The 15,270-nt window shown below is 43.8% G+C and overlaps 2 protein-coding genes across 3 annotated transcripts; one reads left to right on the top strand and one right to left on the bottom strand.

Moving 5' to 3' along the window:
• Positions 1 to 5,834: 5,834 nt before the first annotated feature.
• Positions 5,835 to 9,061, top strand: LOC123145409 (UV-B-induced protein At3g17800, chloroplastic). The gene is made up of 3 exons (XM_044564813.1): positions 5,835 to 6,067; positions 7,019 to 7,293; positions 7,920 to 9,061. The coding sequence occupies exons 1-3, from the start codon at positions 5,840 to 5,842 to the stop codon at positions 8,701 to 8,703; spliced, it is 1,287 nt and encodes a 428-aa protein (XP_044420748.1). The 5' UTR covers positions 5,835 to 5,839; the 3' UTR covers positions 8,704 to 9,061.
• Positions 9,062 to 9,708: 647 nt separating this feature from the next.
• On the bottom strand, positions 9,709 to 14,631 carry LOC123145393 (glutamate receptor 3.5). Of its 2 annotated transcripts, XM_044564800.1 has the most exons (6): positions 14,256 to 14,626; positions 11,707 to 13,052; positions 11,346 to 11,623; positions 11,165 to 11,196; positions 10,672 to 11,078; positions 9,709 to 10,557 (listed from the first exon to the last, which is right to left on the bottom strand). In XM_044564800.1, exons 1-6 carry the CDS (start codon positions 14,521 to 14,523, stop codon positions 10,075 to 10,077), a joined length of 2,814 nt encoding a protein of 937 aa, XP_044420735.1. In that variant the 5' UTR covers positions 14,524 to 14,626; the 3' UTR covers positions 9,709 to 10,074. The 2 variants fall into 2 exon arrangements, with proteins under 2 accessions (XP_044420735.1, XP_044420743.1); XM_044564808.1 differs by lacking the exon at positions 9,709 to 10,557 and having other exon boundaries at positions 10,939 to 11,073; positions 14,256 to 14,631.
• Between the last annotated feature and the right edge of the window lie 639 nt (positions 14,632 to 15,270).

The raw sequence follows: 15,270 nt of genomic DNA, 5'->3' as shown, positions 1-15,270 counted from the left end.
TCTAGTAGGTGTCTTCTTCGATGTCGGTGAAGATGAGGCAGTAGCGACGATGAGTACAATGATTCCTCCCCTTCCTTGTGCGTCGACGAGTCAGACGATGGTATCAATCGCTTGATAAGTTTGACGTCATTAGCGTTTATTCACGGCAGAGGGGGCGACGTCGCGGCGTGGTATTTTTCTCTCCGGTTACATCTTTGAATTGTGATGAAGCTTAGCCAGATACGGCTCCGTTGGGGATCTTATAAGGTTTGTGTCTCTAGTTGGGATTATGGGCATGCAAACGATCTCGGTGCTAGCGTCTCTTGAACGGTGATCTTTTCAAATCGGCAGCAACGGCGTCTTTTGATGTACATCAATGACTTTCTGACCGCTACTTGTGTAAGCTCTTGAGGTTTTAAACATCGAGCTTTGCTCACCGTGCCTTGTAGATGACTGCAGAAGGAAGAAGGTGTTGATTCCTTGAAGGACTTGCCCATATTTTATTATTAGCAAAAGGCATGTGCGTTGCAATGGGAGAAAAAAAATTAATAATCGCCAGTGATTAAGACCATATTTTGCTCCATCCGAGATACTATATCTCTGTCTTTCTCACTGAGACATTCCTGAGAGGATTATCCATGTATGTATTTATAAACAATGTACATGTATAAAGTGCTACACTTCAATCATAAAGGCATGGAACAACTTCTCAGCGCATTCGATTTGCAGAGTCGCTCCATGCACGATACAAGTGGTCGACCTATGCACGACACGTAGATCCAGCGGCCGACTCCCTTTGTCAATCAACGTGTGTCTGGCCAGATTTAATACATCGTATGTGCATCGTCCAAGTTTCATCGTGTGTGTAGCAAGACTTTCCATTTGTGTTGTTATCCATTGCAACTTCACACATAGACTAACAAAAGAAAAAGTGACATGTGTTCATTCTCATTGTAAAAAAAATGGTTAATTTAAATATCTAAATTACCTTTCCAATTAGTTAACCAAGCGTAAGGAGCCATTGCATTCATTGGTTACTTTAAATATCTAACAACGCTTAAACGGATGTAGTATTAATGAATTTTTTGAGGCCGTGCACCTCGGCTAGCTTGCCCATGAGCTGCCGATGGATGTCGTCGAGTGCAGCCTCGGTGCGCGTTAGCGCGTGAGGTGGCGGGTTACGGTGTGGTTGAGCGAATCAGAAGGTGTAAAACAGGTTCGCTTTTTCTTTAGAACAATGAGGCGGGTTCATGGGCGGAAAGTCCTATATGACGCTCTCTGTGTCAAGGAGTTGACCAAATGCAAAATTGTGTTTTTGAAAGTATTCATAATTATTTTTTAAAAATAGTCTTTTTAAAAATAAAAAATATCAAAAAAATCCTGTTGTCAAATTTGTGTTCATAAATTAAAAATTTGTACGGGGATATAAAAAAATTCGTGTGTTTCAAAAATTGTTTGCTTTTTAGAAAAATGTTCAGATTTTTTAAAATGTTCCCACTTTAAAAAAATCCAGAAATTCTAACAAATGTTCCTGTTTCCAAAATATTTGTTCGGGAATTAAAACTATTTCCCCCCTTCTCAAAATTTGTTCACAGATGCAAAAGATGTTACATATTTTAAAAAAAATCACAAATTGAAAAATTGATCACATTTTTCAAAAAAATAGTGTTTGTACAATAATGTTTGGAATTAAAAATAATTAATCTGAATATCGAAGATGTTTTCAAAAAGGTTGAATAATATTCTGATCTCCCCGTGTAGTTAATTCTTAAACCTTCAAAAAATGGTGTTTGTAAAATAATGTTTGGAATTAAAAATAATTATTCTGGATTTCAAAATGTTTTCAAAAAAGTTGAATAATATTCCATCTCCCCGTGTAGTTAATTCTTAAACTTTCACGCGGCACTATAGTCACAAAGCGGCATTATAGTCACAAAGGGTCATAAGTTCCACTCATGGACACGTGAGGTTTTCGTCACAAGCTCGATTCCTCAATAATGCACAGACTTTTTTTTTATTTTTCCACTGCTTGTGGGCTGTTGAAACTGCATGGCCCGGACCAGAAAGGGGTCTCTCAATGGGCAAAACAAAACATTTTTTTTGTCACTTATAGGTGGCATTGGTGGATAATATTTTGTAATGTTTGGAGAAATTTGCATGACAGATGGGCAGAAACGTTTGTCGCTTTATTAGTAGGTATAGATTGTATGAAAATTCTTGTAAAGATTGGTTTATTTAGTATATGGACTTAGTGCATCTCCAATGTCACCTCCTAAATTGGACTCGCTATACATTCGTGGACACTTCCGCGCACATAGATACAGGAGCCGTCCGTCCAACGCAGTGCCCTAAACATCTGCACACGTTTTAAATGGAAATTGAATTAAATGGATAACTTTCATGAAAATGACATGGAACAACTTCTCAACGCATTCGATTTGCGGAGTCGCTCCATGCACGATACAAGTGGCCGACCTATGCACGACACGTAGATCCAGCGGCCGACACCCTTGTCAATCAACGTGTGTCCGGCCAGATTTAATACATCGTCTGTGCATCGTCCAAGTTTCATCATGTGTGTAGCAAGGCTCTTCGATTTGTGTTGTTGTCCATTGCTTCTTCACACATAGACTAACAAAACAAAAAGTGACATGTGTTCATTCTCATTGTAAAAGAAATGGTGAATTTAAATATCTAAATTACCTTTCCAGTTAGTTAACCAAGCGTAAGGAACCATTACATTCATTGGTTACTTTAAATATCTAACAACGCTTAAACGGATGTAGTATTAATGAACTTCTTGAGGCCGTGCACCTCGGCTGGCTTGCCCATGAGCTGCCGATGGATGTCGTCGAGTGCAGCCTCGGTGCGCGGCAGCGCGCGACGCGGCGGGTTACGGTGTGGTTGAGCGAATCAGAAGGTATAAAACAGGTTCGCTTTTTCTTTAGAACGGGTTCATGGGCGCAAAATCCTATATGACGCTCTCTGCGTCAAGGAGTTGACCAAACGCAAAATTGCGTTTCTGGAAAGTGTTCATAAGTTTTTTTTAAAAACGTCTTTTTAAAAATAGAAAATGTCAGAAAAAATTCCTGTTGTCAAATTTTTGTTCATAAATTGAAAAATTGTGCGGGGATATAAAAAATCGTTTGTTTCAAAAATTGTTTGCTTTTTAAAAAAATGTTCAGAATTTTAAAAAATGTTCTCACTTTCAAGAAAATCCAGAAATTCTAAGAAATGTTCCCGTTTCCAAAATATTTGTTCGGGAATTAAAACGATTTTCCCCCTTTTCAAAATTTGCTCACAGATGCAAAAGATGTTCCATATTTTAAATTTATTCACAAATTGAAAAATTGTTCACATTTAAAAAATTGGTGTTTGTAAAATAATGTTTGGAATTATAAAGAATTATTCTGAATATCAAAGATGTTTTCAAAAAGGTTGAATAATATTCTGATCTCCCTGTGTAGTTAATTCTTAAACTTTCAAAAAATGGTGTCTGTAATATAATGTTTGGAGTTAAAAATAATTATTCTGAATTTCAAAAATGTTTTCAAAAAAGTCAAATAATATTCCAATCTCCCCGTGTAGTTAATTTTTAAACTTTCACGCGGCATTATAGTCACAAAGGGTCATAAGCTCCACTCATGGACACCTGAGGTTTTTGTGCAAGTTCGATTCCTCAATAGTGCACAGATTTTTTTGATTTTTCCACTGCTTGTGGGCTGTCGAAACTGCATGGCCCGGACCGGAAAGGGGTCTCCCAATGGGCGAAACAGAACATTTTTTTTGTCACTTATAGGTGGCATTGATGGATAATATTTTGAATGTTTGGAGAAATTTGCGTGACGGATGGGCAGAAATGTTTGTCGCTTTATTTGTAGGTATAGATTGTATGAAAATTCTTGTAAAGATTGGTTTATTTAGTATATGGACTTAGTCATCTCTAATGTCACCTCCTAAATCGGACTCGCTATGCTTTCGTGGACACTTTCGCGCACATAGATACAGGAGCTGTCCGTCCAACGCAGTGCCCTAAACGTCTGCACGCGTTTAAAATGGAAATTGAATTGAACGGGTAAATTTCATGAAATTGAACGAGACGATATTTAATCCGTTCAACTAATTTTTTAAAAACTAACAAAAAAACTACGAAAGGTATTCAATGATAACCTCGTACATATGGCCGTCCTAGCCGGTTGGACCGCCATTTTGTGGTCGTCATTGTGGTCCTTCTAGCGGCGGAAGGGCATGTAACGGCCATGGTAGACCTGATTGGCCGACGCGGCATAGCCGCTCGACTTCCTCCGCTGCCACACGCATGGCCTTGTCGGTGCGGACGCGGCCCTAGCACGCCCAACCCTCGCCTTGGCCTTTGTCGCTGATGAGGGTAGCATCGTGTAGCGACTCGGGAACATTGATCTTGACGAGGTGGTCACTGAGGCGGTGCGGGCACTGTGCGGGACGTCTGTGTGGTGGTCCTGAATCGACCAATGGGCCAGGAATCCATGAGTGCAAGGTTCATGCGGACCTAGTCCAGTGTGATGTCAGACATCGCAAATGCTGCCCGCTGCTCCTCCTCCGCCAGCATGTTGCGGGACGACGCGTTGTCGTTGGCGCTACCGAGGTAATGCAGGAGGCGCCCACGCGCGTTCGCGAGTGCCGGGGAGGGCTCCTGCTTCACGACGACAGAGCGCTAATGAGGCGGTGATTGCAGCGCCCTCTCCTTGCCACGAAGCAGGATGACGACGTCCAATTTGGATGCCGCGATTGTGCCGGGAAGAAGGGGCTCCTGCTTCATGTGGTGGCAAGGAAGCAACATCGACTCCTCCTTCATGTCGTAAACAGGCAGCTACAGAGGCGTCAGACCGCGATTACAGAGTGAATGCTCGAGGAGGAGCTCCAGATGTGTCTGCTACTCGTCTGTTGCCATGGTATCCATGAGGAGGGCGGTTGCGCCTGGTCCTCCTTGTCGTCCGAGGAGAGGATGATCTCATGTCTATCGGGGGTGAAGGAGGAAGGCCCAAGAGAACATAGGCGAAGGCATCAAGAGCTGCATGGAGAGCCGGATCCAGCCGTCGACCCCGAAAACCAACCGCTATGGCCAGACTTGCCCATCGCCACGGAGGTGACGATGGTGTGAAGAGAGCAAAGGAGCGAGGCGACAAAGAGGACAGGAGATGAGATGCATTTTGGGTGGCGCCGGTGCTCTGCTTAAATGTCGGAGCATGTGAAGCAATGCTGCTTCAATGCGGTGCAACAGGCGCGTATGTGGCACGTATCTGGATGCCCACAAACCTCGTCAACTTTTGGTGCCGAGTTGTGAGAATTCGGATACCCGGACGCGTCGTTGGATTATAAAATTGGTTTAGACACCGGTGTCCAAACATATGCCCACGTTTTATGGCAACGTGTTGAAGATGCCCTTAGGTGATTTCCAAAAAAAAAGGAATTAATTTTCCTTCATTTAGTAGGAAGAAGTGTGAAATTTTATTTCGTGCTCTTTCAGTTCACCATATAAAATACTCTTAACTTTTTTTCTGATCGGATATATATAAACATAGTTTAATATCTTTTATTCAGTTATTTAAATCCATATGCAATTCATTGAAATATCCAAAACATCTTATAGTTTTTTTTTGTATTTTTCTGAATTTATTTCATATTTTTCGGCGAGTTCATTCAGTGGAAGGAAATATTCCTGTCGACTATAAGACACTTGTGATGACTTTGTTAATCTTAAAATGTTATGCCGCTTAGTATTTTCCAGGTGCTCCATTCTTTTAACGGTGGAATTATTTTTCCAGTTCAAAAAAAATTAAACGATGAAAATTATTTTTTGAGGGTGAAATCTTGAGGACCGATGTGCACCGTCCGACACATTGAACGGCTGCGAGTGTACTTCACCCCGGACTGCACACGGCGTTATCCTCAAAGAATCGGCTCACCGTCGCCACCTGCTCCCGTCCTCAGCATGGCCGCGCTCCGCCCCGCCCCCCGCGCCGCCATCGGCGACCGCGGGCCGTCCGCCGTCCGCCGCGGCTCCCGCCGGCCCTCGTACCTCTCCCCGGCGTCCCCGTGCTGGCAGCAGGTTGTTCTTCAACCTCCTATCCATTTCCATCCTCTGTTCCCGGTGGGGTTTCGACGAGAGTTCCGGTTTAATCAGGAGAAACTGATTGATTGGTGCTCCTTTTGAGTTCTCTCTGTGGTTCTTTGCTAGCGCTGCTGGTTCCTGGGCCTGAAAGCGTTCTTGGGTTTTAATTAACCTTGGGTAGATGCAGGGATGATCTGAATCGAGGTGCCGGGCTACCTTGCGATTGTTTCCCTTTCCCCTTTGTCGGGGGAGGAGTTTGGTTCTTGAAATTTGTTATGCCTGGCCGATTCACTGGGTTCTTGGCGATTGGTTCAGATATGCCAATAGGCCCAATACTCCAGTCACTAGTACAGCGGGAATTGCTGGAAATTTTACTGCCCAAGTAGGCCCACTTGAAATAGACTACGAACTCTTCACCTGAACTGATAGAGTCATAGATATGTGGAACGGTCGCTATACATTACTTGACTATCTTATCTAATCGTGTGAAACTGGTCTTGCTCTGTAGTTTTTGTGACACAGTTTCGCACTGAAGCTGCGATTCTGTAAAAATGATCTTATCTTAAGTTGGAGGCCAAAGCTTGTACTTGTACGAAATCTACTCAAATTATTAAGTTCTGCACTCTCCAACTCAAAGCCATACATGAATTTTTTGTGCTTGCTTGTTTTGCTACCCCAAGTTGGCCGGTAGCTGCCAAATTTTGGCAAAGGCTGGTGATTTCGTCTGTTGCAAATGTTGCCATATCCTATGGGCATTGTCAATCCAGTTGGAGGTTCCTGGGTTTGGCAACTTCTTTGGCAAGAGAATTTGGGGCATAAAAACCAAGCATGTATTTAATAATTCTTGCTGAATTCAAGTTGATTCATCTCTTACATTAGTTTTAAATCGTCATTAGATATATATGTGCAAAGTTGTGATCACAGCCTTATCAACTATATGAATTGCAGGGAAATATCTTGAACCGAAAATCCAAATGCACTACCAGAAAGCTACTGACTACTGTTACTGGTGCAAAGGGTGATGAATCTGAATTTGATAGCGTCAATGCACCACTTGAGCCCCAAACATGGGAAGGGAGCTTCTTGTGTGGCTTATTGAAGAACCAGCCTCAAATTTTCCTAGTAGCTGCAGCAAAGCAACTTCAGCGACTGTCTATTCAAAGGAAAGACACACTGACCCGCTGGGAACATAGTATCGGTTCTTCCGAGGACTGTCTTCACAGGTTAGTAATACCTGCCTGTCCATTTTGGAAATATTTAGTCGCAGGCTCTCAGCCTCTGAAGAGTTTGATGTTGCTGCTTTTGTTTCGCTTCCAATGTTTTTCTGTATACGTTTCCAACATTTCCGAAAACAGAAGATAATGCGCTCTTGTATAAGAATGACAAACACATTAGTTCGACATGACCTCATAGCACCTGGAGCGTAATACGAGTGTTTTACCTTGTAAGTGAGGCTGAAATCCAAAAGAAGAAAGGATATCACCAGAGGTCTATGCTGGGAACATAAACCTGGACAGGCTAACGTGTTCCCTAGTATCAGTGTGGACAAGATATGGGTCATTGTTAGTATATCTAAATGAAAGAATAAGGACAGTAAGGTCCTATATTCAATCCGGGATTCTCTTCCATGTTTGCCATTTGTTTATTCATGACCTACATATGTCAGATTTAACTTTTGTTAGAGGCTGTCAGATTTAACTGAATCCGTTAATGTAGCTGGTGCAGTTTTTGTATTCCTGACATAGCAAACATCATCAACCTGATTTTTCGTTTGGTTCTTTTCACTTTTGTTACTGTATTATATTTTTCCTGGATAACTAAGTATTTTGTCTGGAACCATTACAAACAGGAGAATTGCTGAAATGAAGGACCAGGAGTGCAGGACTGCTATTGAGGACGTCATGTACATGTTGATTGTTCATAAATATTCCAAGATTGAGGTTCCGATGGTTCCGAACCTATCAAAAATCATTAGTAATAGAAGATTACACATATGGCCACCAAGGGAGGCAGATCTTGAATCCATTCATGGACCTGAGGTGCTAGGTCAAATTAAGGAGCACTTGACTAGCATTATCAGATGGGTGCACAGGAATGGCCCCAAGATCAATCGCTCAACACTTCGGGTCAAAAGACTGCAATTAGGTCGGATCTATTCTGCTTCGATAATGTATGGGTACTTCCTCAAATCTGTCGCTGTAAGGCATCGCTTGGACCTGACTTATGCTCGGTCCGAAGAATTTTTACAGCCAATTCAGCTTCTCAATGCTCAACTTGCAACTACCCGTAAAAAGGAACAGCAAGAGGCCTTTGGCGGTTCTGTGGAAACGGTGCCTTCCTCGAAACCACGGTCTGTCGTTGATCCTCATGACTTGAAGGGTTACATGATGGGCTTTGACCCAAAGACCTTGGAGTTGTGCGCGAAGCTGCGCACAAACGAGGCTTGTAATCTCATTGAGAAGCACAGCTGGGCACTCTTTGGAGAAAAGATGGGCTCCACGGAGATTGACGAGGCGGTGATACTTGATCCGGCATCCCTCAAAAGGCTGCTGCTTGAAGCCATTGCATTTGGTTCCTTCCTTTGGGATACTGAAGACTATGTTGATGAGATATACAAGTTGCAGGACAGCTGAAAATGGATCTCCAGAAGATTCCTGAAGCACTGGAGATACGGAGCTCGCTGGAAGAAGAGTTTGCAGAAGATTCCTGGGACCTTGTATATACTTTAGGAAAATACCCTTTTCTTCTGTGCATGTAAATCTTGACCTTGCAGGTGCTAAATTATTTAGTAGCTTTTTTTTTTCTGAAATAAGAACCTTGCAGGCACTAAAAGAATAATCTACTTATGACCTTGTTGTATAGATGGTGCCAGTAAGCATATGTCCATTTAGGCATTCGCTTGCATTCTGTAATCTGTAATACAGTGTAGTGATGCACTCATGCATCTTCAGATGCAAGAAGATTTTGTTAAGTAGAAAGTGTCAAAGTCCATTTGGCCATGACTCAAAGCTATGATTGATGGATTGATCTCCAGACAGATGGAGCAATAACGCAAGGGGAGGAGCCACACCAACATAAACATTCGTGCCCCTCACCCGACTAATGCGCCCTGATCAGGGGCACCCTAACCAGGATGCCGATAGCCGCCATGATCGTCTACACTGACCCTTCATCACGCCTGTGACGAGCAGGCAAGGGACCTTGCTTCGACTCCGGTAATGGCCTTACCCATTGCCCCTAAGATCTCAACACTGTCTGTTATGTGCAGTTAGGTGCTCCAATTCTAGGATTACAGTCTAATTAATTTAAACCCAAGGATTATTCCTAACAATGGTATCAAACCTGTGACCAAGCTTAAGTAATGAATTTCAGTTGTGTCTCAGCTATTCCATAAACTCCAGTTAACTGCTCATAGAAAGAAATAAAAAATATCGAACCTGACTTAAATGGTTACATGGCACTTTTCCGTCTTCTGCGCATCTGCTTAGACTGTCAATAGATACACCAATGCAGAAACTCAATACAGTTGAAAATTTCAAGCATCAGAATGCATATAATCATTCACCACAGGCATGTCCAACACATCGATTCTCTTCGGTGATTTGAATAATAAAGAGAAGAGTTATAACCTACATCTTGATTATTTTGTGTCTACTTTCCATTTGTGTTCTACCATGGTCTCAACACATAAATCATAGTCAGCCAAACAGATTGATGCTTGTTAGAGATGCAACTGAAACAAACCACTTTCAAAGCTTGAAAAACTAGCCAACTGGGAAGAGAACTGTTTAGTAGTACAAACTCTGTACATCAGAGACGAAATTATAATGACCCTGATGAAAAAGGATTCTTAGATCATTCTACAATAACAACAAAGCCTTTAGCAAGTTAGATCACCGTGCTATTCCTTTAGGGCGAGAACCTAATTCGACATATTATCGGTATCGTCCTTCCTTCCCTGTTTTGTCATCTGAAGGACTGAAGTCAGAGAGAACGTTCTCTGCTCAAGACACTGGCTGAGCATCCGAGGATCCCGCGCCCTGGTTATCTTTCTCGCTCGGTCTCCGCTTCATCGCTCTCTTGACTTCTGCCTCCTTCTTGTCAACAAACTCTACCAGCTCTCTGAAGCCGCCAAAGCGTGACGGTCTCCGCGGCCTTTCGACAGTATCGGTGGCAGCGGCGGTGGGGGCGGCAGCATCAGCTGCACCGGGCTCACCGGCAGCTTCAGAGCTAGAATAGCGGCTATACTGCCAGCAGACCCGTATGAAGAACACCAGCAGAGCCAAGAGGCATATCAGGGCACACACGAGGAAAAGGCCCCAGAAGCTTCGGAGGCCAAGGCTGGTTGCTCCCACCTCAGTGTCATCAGTGGAGCAGCTCGGCCTCGTGAACCACTCGTCGTGGATCCTCTGGAGCTGGCCACTCTCCGAAAGTTGAAGGATGGCCGTCGATAAGTCCGCGGCAAGGGGGGAGTCTCTCTGGAATGCCTGCAAAGAAGAAGAAGATAATGGAGAAGAATAAGTAGTTTCCCTGACAATGAGATGAAATGTGGATGAGTGACCAAGAGAGAGTGGTTAGAGCAAGGAAGATGATGAACGTACAAAGCCCCATCCCTCCTTGGTGAACTCCTGCCCCACTATTCTGAAATCGCAGTGGTACGACAGGAAGATCTCAACATATGGCATCTCATCGATGATTGCAGCGACGCCTCCGTCTCCTGACCCGCGTCTAAGGGCGTCGGCATACTCATGGATCGTATTTAGCGCTACTAATCGAGACTCTGGGATACTGAGCTCTTCGATCAGGTAGTTTTTGGTGAATTTTCCAGCCTGGTATCCAATAGGTAAACCACTTGAGATCAGATTGTCGATCCCGGTTATTCCTGTGGATAGCTGTTGGACTGTGAGGATTGACGTCAAGCTAGCGGTATAGCTCGAATTGATTATCAGCACAACGAACAACCATATGATCAACACGAACCGCCCAAGCGCGCTCCCGGTGTTCTGCCCTGAAGTGAGTTTCATGTCAACATGTTTCCATCCAGAACATGGAAAGCAGCATGGATGAGTTATGTGATGGATCTAGTGTACTTACTGTGTGAGAAGAACATTGTTGAGAAGCTAAACCTGAAATATTATAAGAATGAAACGTCAGTCAATTCTTTCCCAACATACAAGTAACATTTACAAAAATTGCCTCATGAATTTCAGACTCAAGACAGACTTGGTAGCAAGCATAGGATAGAATACATCCCTATCTAGCAACAGAAGCTTACCAAATTATTGTTATAATTTGTCGTCGCGGAGAGCCTCGAAACTCCTCATTGGTCCGATGTTCAAGAATCCAAACAACAATCCCCACGAAAATAAAAAGAGCGCATGTTACACACCACATCTCCAATGTAAAGGGTTTCATGAAAGCCCAGGCACTCGAAGGTGCTCTTTGCACCGGTGCTACTATCACAAGCCCTGACTCAATATAAGGCTGCGTGAATTCTGCCATCTTTGTTCTGTTTCTCACAATGGCAAAGTCTCCTACAGCTGCATCAAGAGACTAGTGAAAATGAAACAGATCAGAGAACTGATAACAAAATGGTTAAATACATACACCGGAACGAAGAATGAGATCGAGCGTACATTTTCAGCGATCATGCCAATAATGTCGTTGTAGTTAGGGTTCTTTTTACCATCCCCGATCGTTATGAACTGGCAAGGAACCGGATAAGGAAGCAGTCTGATAGCCTCGTTGAATATATCGACGCAATAGCCAGTCACATTATCAGAGCCCCTGCCACCTGCTACTAACTCCTTGAAGCTCGCCTTGATCGGAACACCGACACGCAGAGGCTTACCATTGTTAGGGAAAACCCACCCCTTAGGTGTAGTGGTGGAATCACCTGGCCAGACCACATTGTAGAGCCGTTGGGCAACTGAAGAATTATTTGATGGCTTCTGATACAAAGTTTCAGGAGCAGCAACAGAGAGGCCTGAGTAGTTGGACCAGTAGCCAATCAACCGGGAGCCGGAACCACCCACATTAAGGATATCATACGCTGGGCGTACCAGGTTGCGGTCCGGACCAAATCGTACCGAACCAGTTAGGCCTGTGAAATTCGTGAGTAGAAGCTGCTGCAGCATCTGCTCACCACCATCAAACACCTTGAGAGTTGACAGCTGCAAAGTACTATCATTTGAACGGTGCAACCTTGGATCTGTAGAGAAGTTGACCTGCTGCCCATTATCAAGAAATTTATCGATGCCGCGAGCGACAGCCCAGACCGAGTCGTATGCATAGAAACCATATGAATTCAAGCCAGAAGTAATGCCCCTGCTACGAGCGGCATTGTTCCATTTGGTAGTGAACTTATCCTTGGCATCAGATTCAGGAGTGTGCTGGCGAAGAACAATCAGTCCCTGAATATGACTCATACCTTTAAGATCTCCAGATGCCGAAGAATCCAGGACAGCAGCTAGCCAGTCAGTCACTATCCAGACATAGCCACTGGCCATCATCTGGAGCTTGTTGGCAATAGAAAATATCCTCATCCCTGTGTCAGGATTGGCATGCACAACCATGACCCTTGATTCCATCATATTTGCTCTGAACAACACATCATTGATCACCTCTGTGTTTGAATTTGGAGGAATGGCTGCTTTGTGTGAAATCTTTGCCCTCTTTGCTGCAAGTGCGTCGCCGAGGGCCGACACACCACCTCGCCCATAATCATCGTCGACGAATATAGCAGTCACCTCTTTCCACTGGTAGTAATCGACAATGCTAGCAACGGCGTTCATCTGGAAGTAGTCACTCATGGTTGTCCTTATGAAGTAAGGATACTCTGATGCGGAAAGCGTCGGATCAGTGGCCGCAAATGATAGAAGAGGAACATGTAGCTCGTTAACAACATGGGAGATGACATGGCCTATTCCAGATGACTGTGGGCCAATAACAGCAACTACATTTTTCTCCATTAGCTCCAATGCTGCAACCAAGTAAAAAAAACTGTGAATCAGTTCGCGGACTATCCAACAGAGCAGCAGCTACATCTGATAAATCGAAGCTAAGTTTTCATATCTATAAGTGTCCATTCTGCTCAAAAGTTAGGATCTACAAATGGTAAGCAAAATTGACTCATATTAAGCGAACTTTATTGTCTGACAGAAACAGGAAAACTAGTACTGCTTCAAGCAAAGAGGAGCAGCCTCCAATAAATCTGTTTATTCTGATGCTCACACATGACACAAAAAGAAAAGAAAAAAGGGATCTTGCATGAGAATAAAGTGGAGAATTGGATTCCCCATAGTAGGTGAGACACGTTTCTTGCACCATCCGGAATACTATAAAGCAAGTTCATAAGTTTTGCCATTTGTGGTATCACTGCACCGGCATGCTTTTTTTGTCTGTTTCTCTTCTAGTATTACCAAGACAGTATGGTTTATCAAAACCCTTAAGAAAGGACAATGCCATCATAAGGTCAAGCGAACAGTTGGCCTCTCTGTTTCCAGTTTAAACATTATCAAATCATGTCATGAGGCACGAGGCAGGCAATTATTGTAGTTAAACTATAGTATAAATAATGGGCAAGAGGTCACCTTGACCTTAGTTCAGACAGATAAATACAGTAAACCAATAATACACTGGAACTGAATTGAATATTTCTTGCTGGTCTACATTTAGCTTTAGGTGCTATATAAAAACTGAAACTGTACAAGCAATTGTCTAACCCAAAAGGAAATGACACTTAAACTGTACAAGCGATTGTCTAGTGAATTTCCAGGGATAAAAACGGATGAAGAGAACACTTAATACTACTAACTAAGTACAATAAAAGACACAGTACTGCAAAAGTGGAAAGCAAAGCAAGCAATCAAGGCTACCAACTACCACCCCCAATGCGCAACTTAGCTCTGGCATTCTGAATCAAAGTAGTGACAGCCACTTTGGTTTTTTGAAGGGTCTGCAGATTGCAACTGCAGATTGATAATTTACAAATCAGTAGGGCTACATTAGGAGTCATTAGTTCTGACCACTCTATTCGAAACCATTGCATTTTGCTGCCTGAAGTTGAATCTTTCCACTCGAAATCACTACTGTAATTGTAGGTTGTAGCTCTTGAGGTCGACATGAACATGAGCATTGAGCAGGTGAGAGATTCAGAGAGGGGAGGCAGGGAGGAGCAGCAAACCTTCGATGGTCCCGAGGAAGCCGCTGCAGTTGGTGTCCTGGGCGATGAGGCTGAGCCGGGTGGCCGCGAGCACGGTGCGGTCCGCGTTGACGTCGTCGACGGCGAGCTCGATGGCGAGCCGCGCCGCGCGGCCAATGACGGAGTCGTAGGTGAAGAGCGCGCCCACGGCGACCTCGCTCGGCCGCGCCCCGGCCGCCGTGGCCGCCCTCGCCCTCCCCGCGGCGGCGAGCAGCAGCAGGAGCAGAGGCGTCAGCCGAAGCGCGCCCATTGGCCCGGCTAATCCACGAGCGTCAGAATAGACAGACACCCACAGTAGTCCAAGCTCCAAGGCTCCGCCCTCCACACTCCACAGCACAGCAGGTGTTTGGTTGGCATGTGCAGCCAAGGCAACCCACGTGACAAAATTGTGACCCCTTTATTCCATTTCAGCACTGCTCCAAACATTTCTTTTCTCACTGGATACAGCCCTGCTGCTGTGCATTTTGTGTTGTGAAGAGAGGTGGGTGGACTGGGGACCTTGATCTGCTCACAGATCTGCAGATCAGCAGGAAAAAGAAAAAGAAAAAGAAAAAGAAAAAGAATGAACCAACCAACCTTGTTATGACGAATTATGTTCTTTAGATCGAAAATGGCTCCTACCTACTCTACCAGTCTTATTACCATGTGTTTGTTTTGAAATGTAGAACAATCAAATATGTCTCCTACCTACCAGTATGGCTCCTTTGAAGAAAACATATAAGCTTAGTATGGCTCCTTTGGAGAAACAAGAAAGATGTGTCTCTTTCATCTCCATGAAAATTGCTTCCGTACTCTTCATCGCGACAATAAGTATCAGCAAGCAATTACAACAGGGAGATCTTGCAATAATCTATGTGTTGTTGTTTTTCTTTTCACGAAAGAAAATGTTGCCTGTTGTCTATAGGAGCCTTATGTCTAGAAATGTGTGCTATCTTTTTTTAACATGGGGAGGACCCGAAGGTCCAAGCAGATGCCTAGGGAGAAATAGAGACATGGT

The sequence above is a fragment of the Triticum aestivum genome, chromosome 1B, assembly GCF_018294505.1.
Source record: "Triticum aestivum cultivar Chinese Spring chromosome 1B, IWGSC CS RefSeq v2.1, whole genome shotgun sequence".
In the NCBI taxonomy this organism is placed as follows: Eukaryota; Viridiplantae; Streptophyta; class Magnoliopsida; order Poales; family Poaceae; genus Triticum; species Triticum aestivum.
The sequence above is the reverse complement of the archived record's forward strand: the minus strand, read 5'-3'. Positions and strand labels throughout refer to the sequence as shown.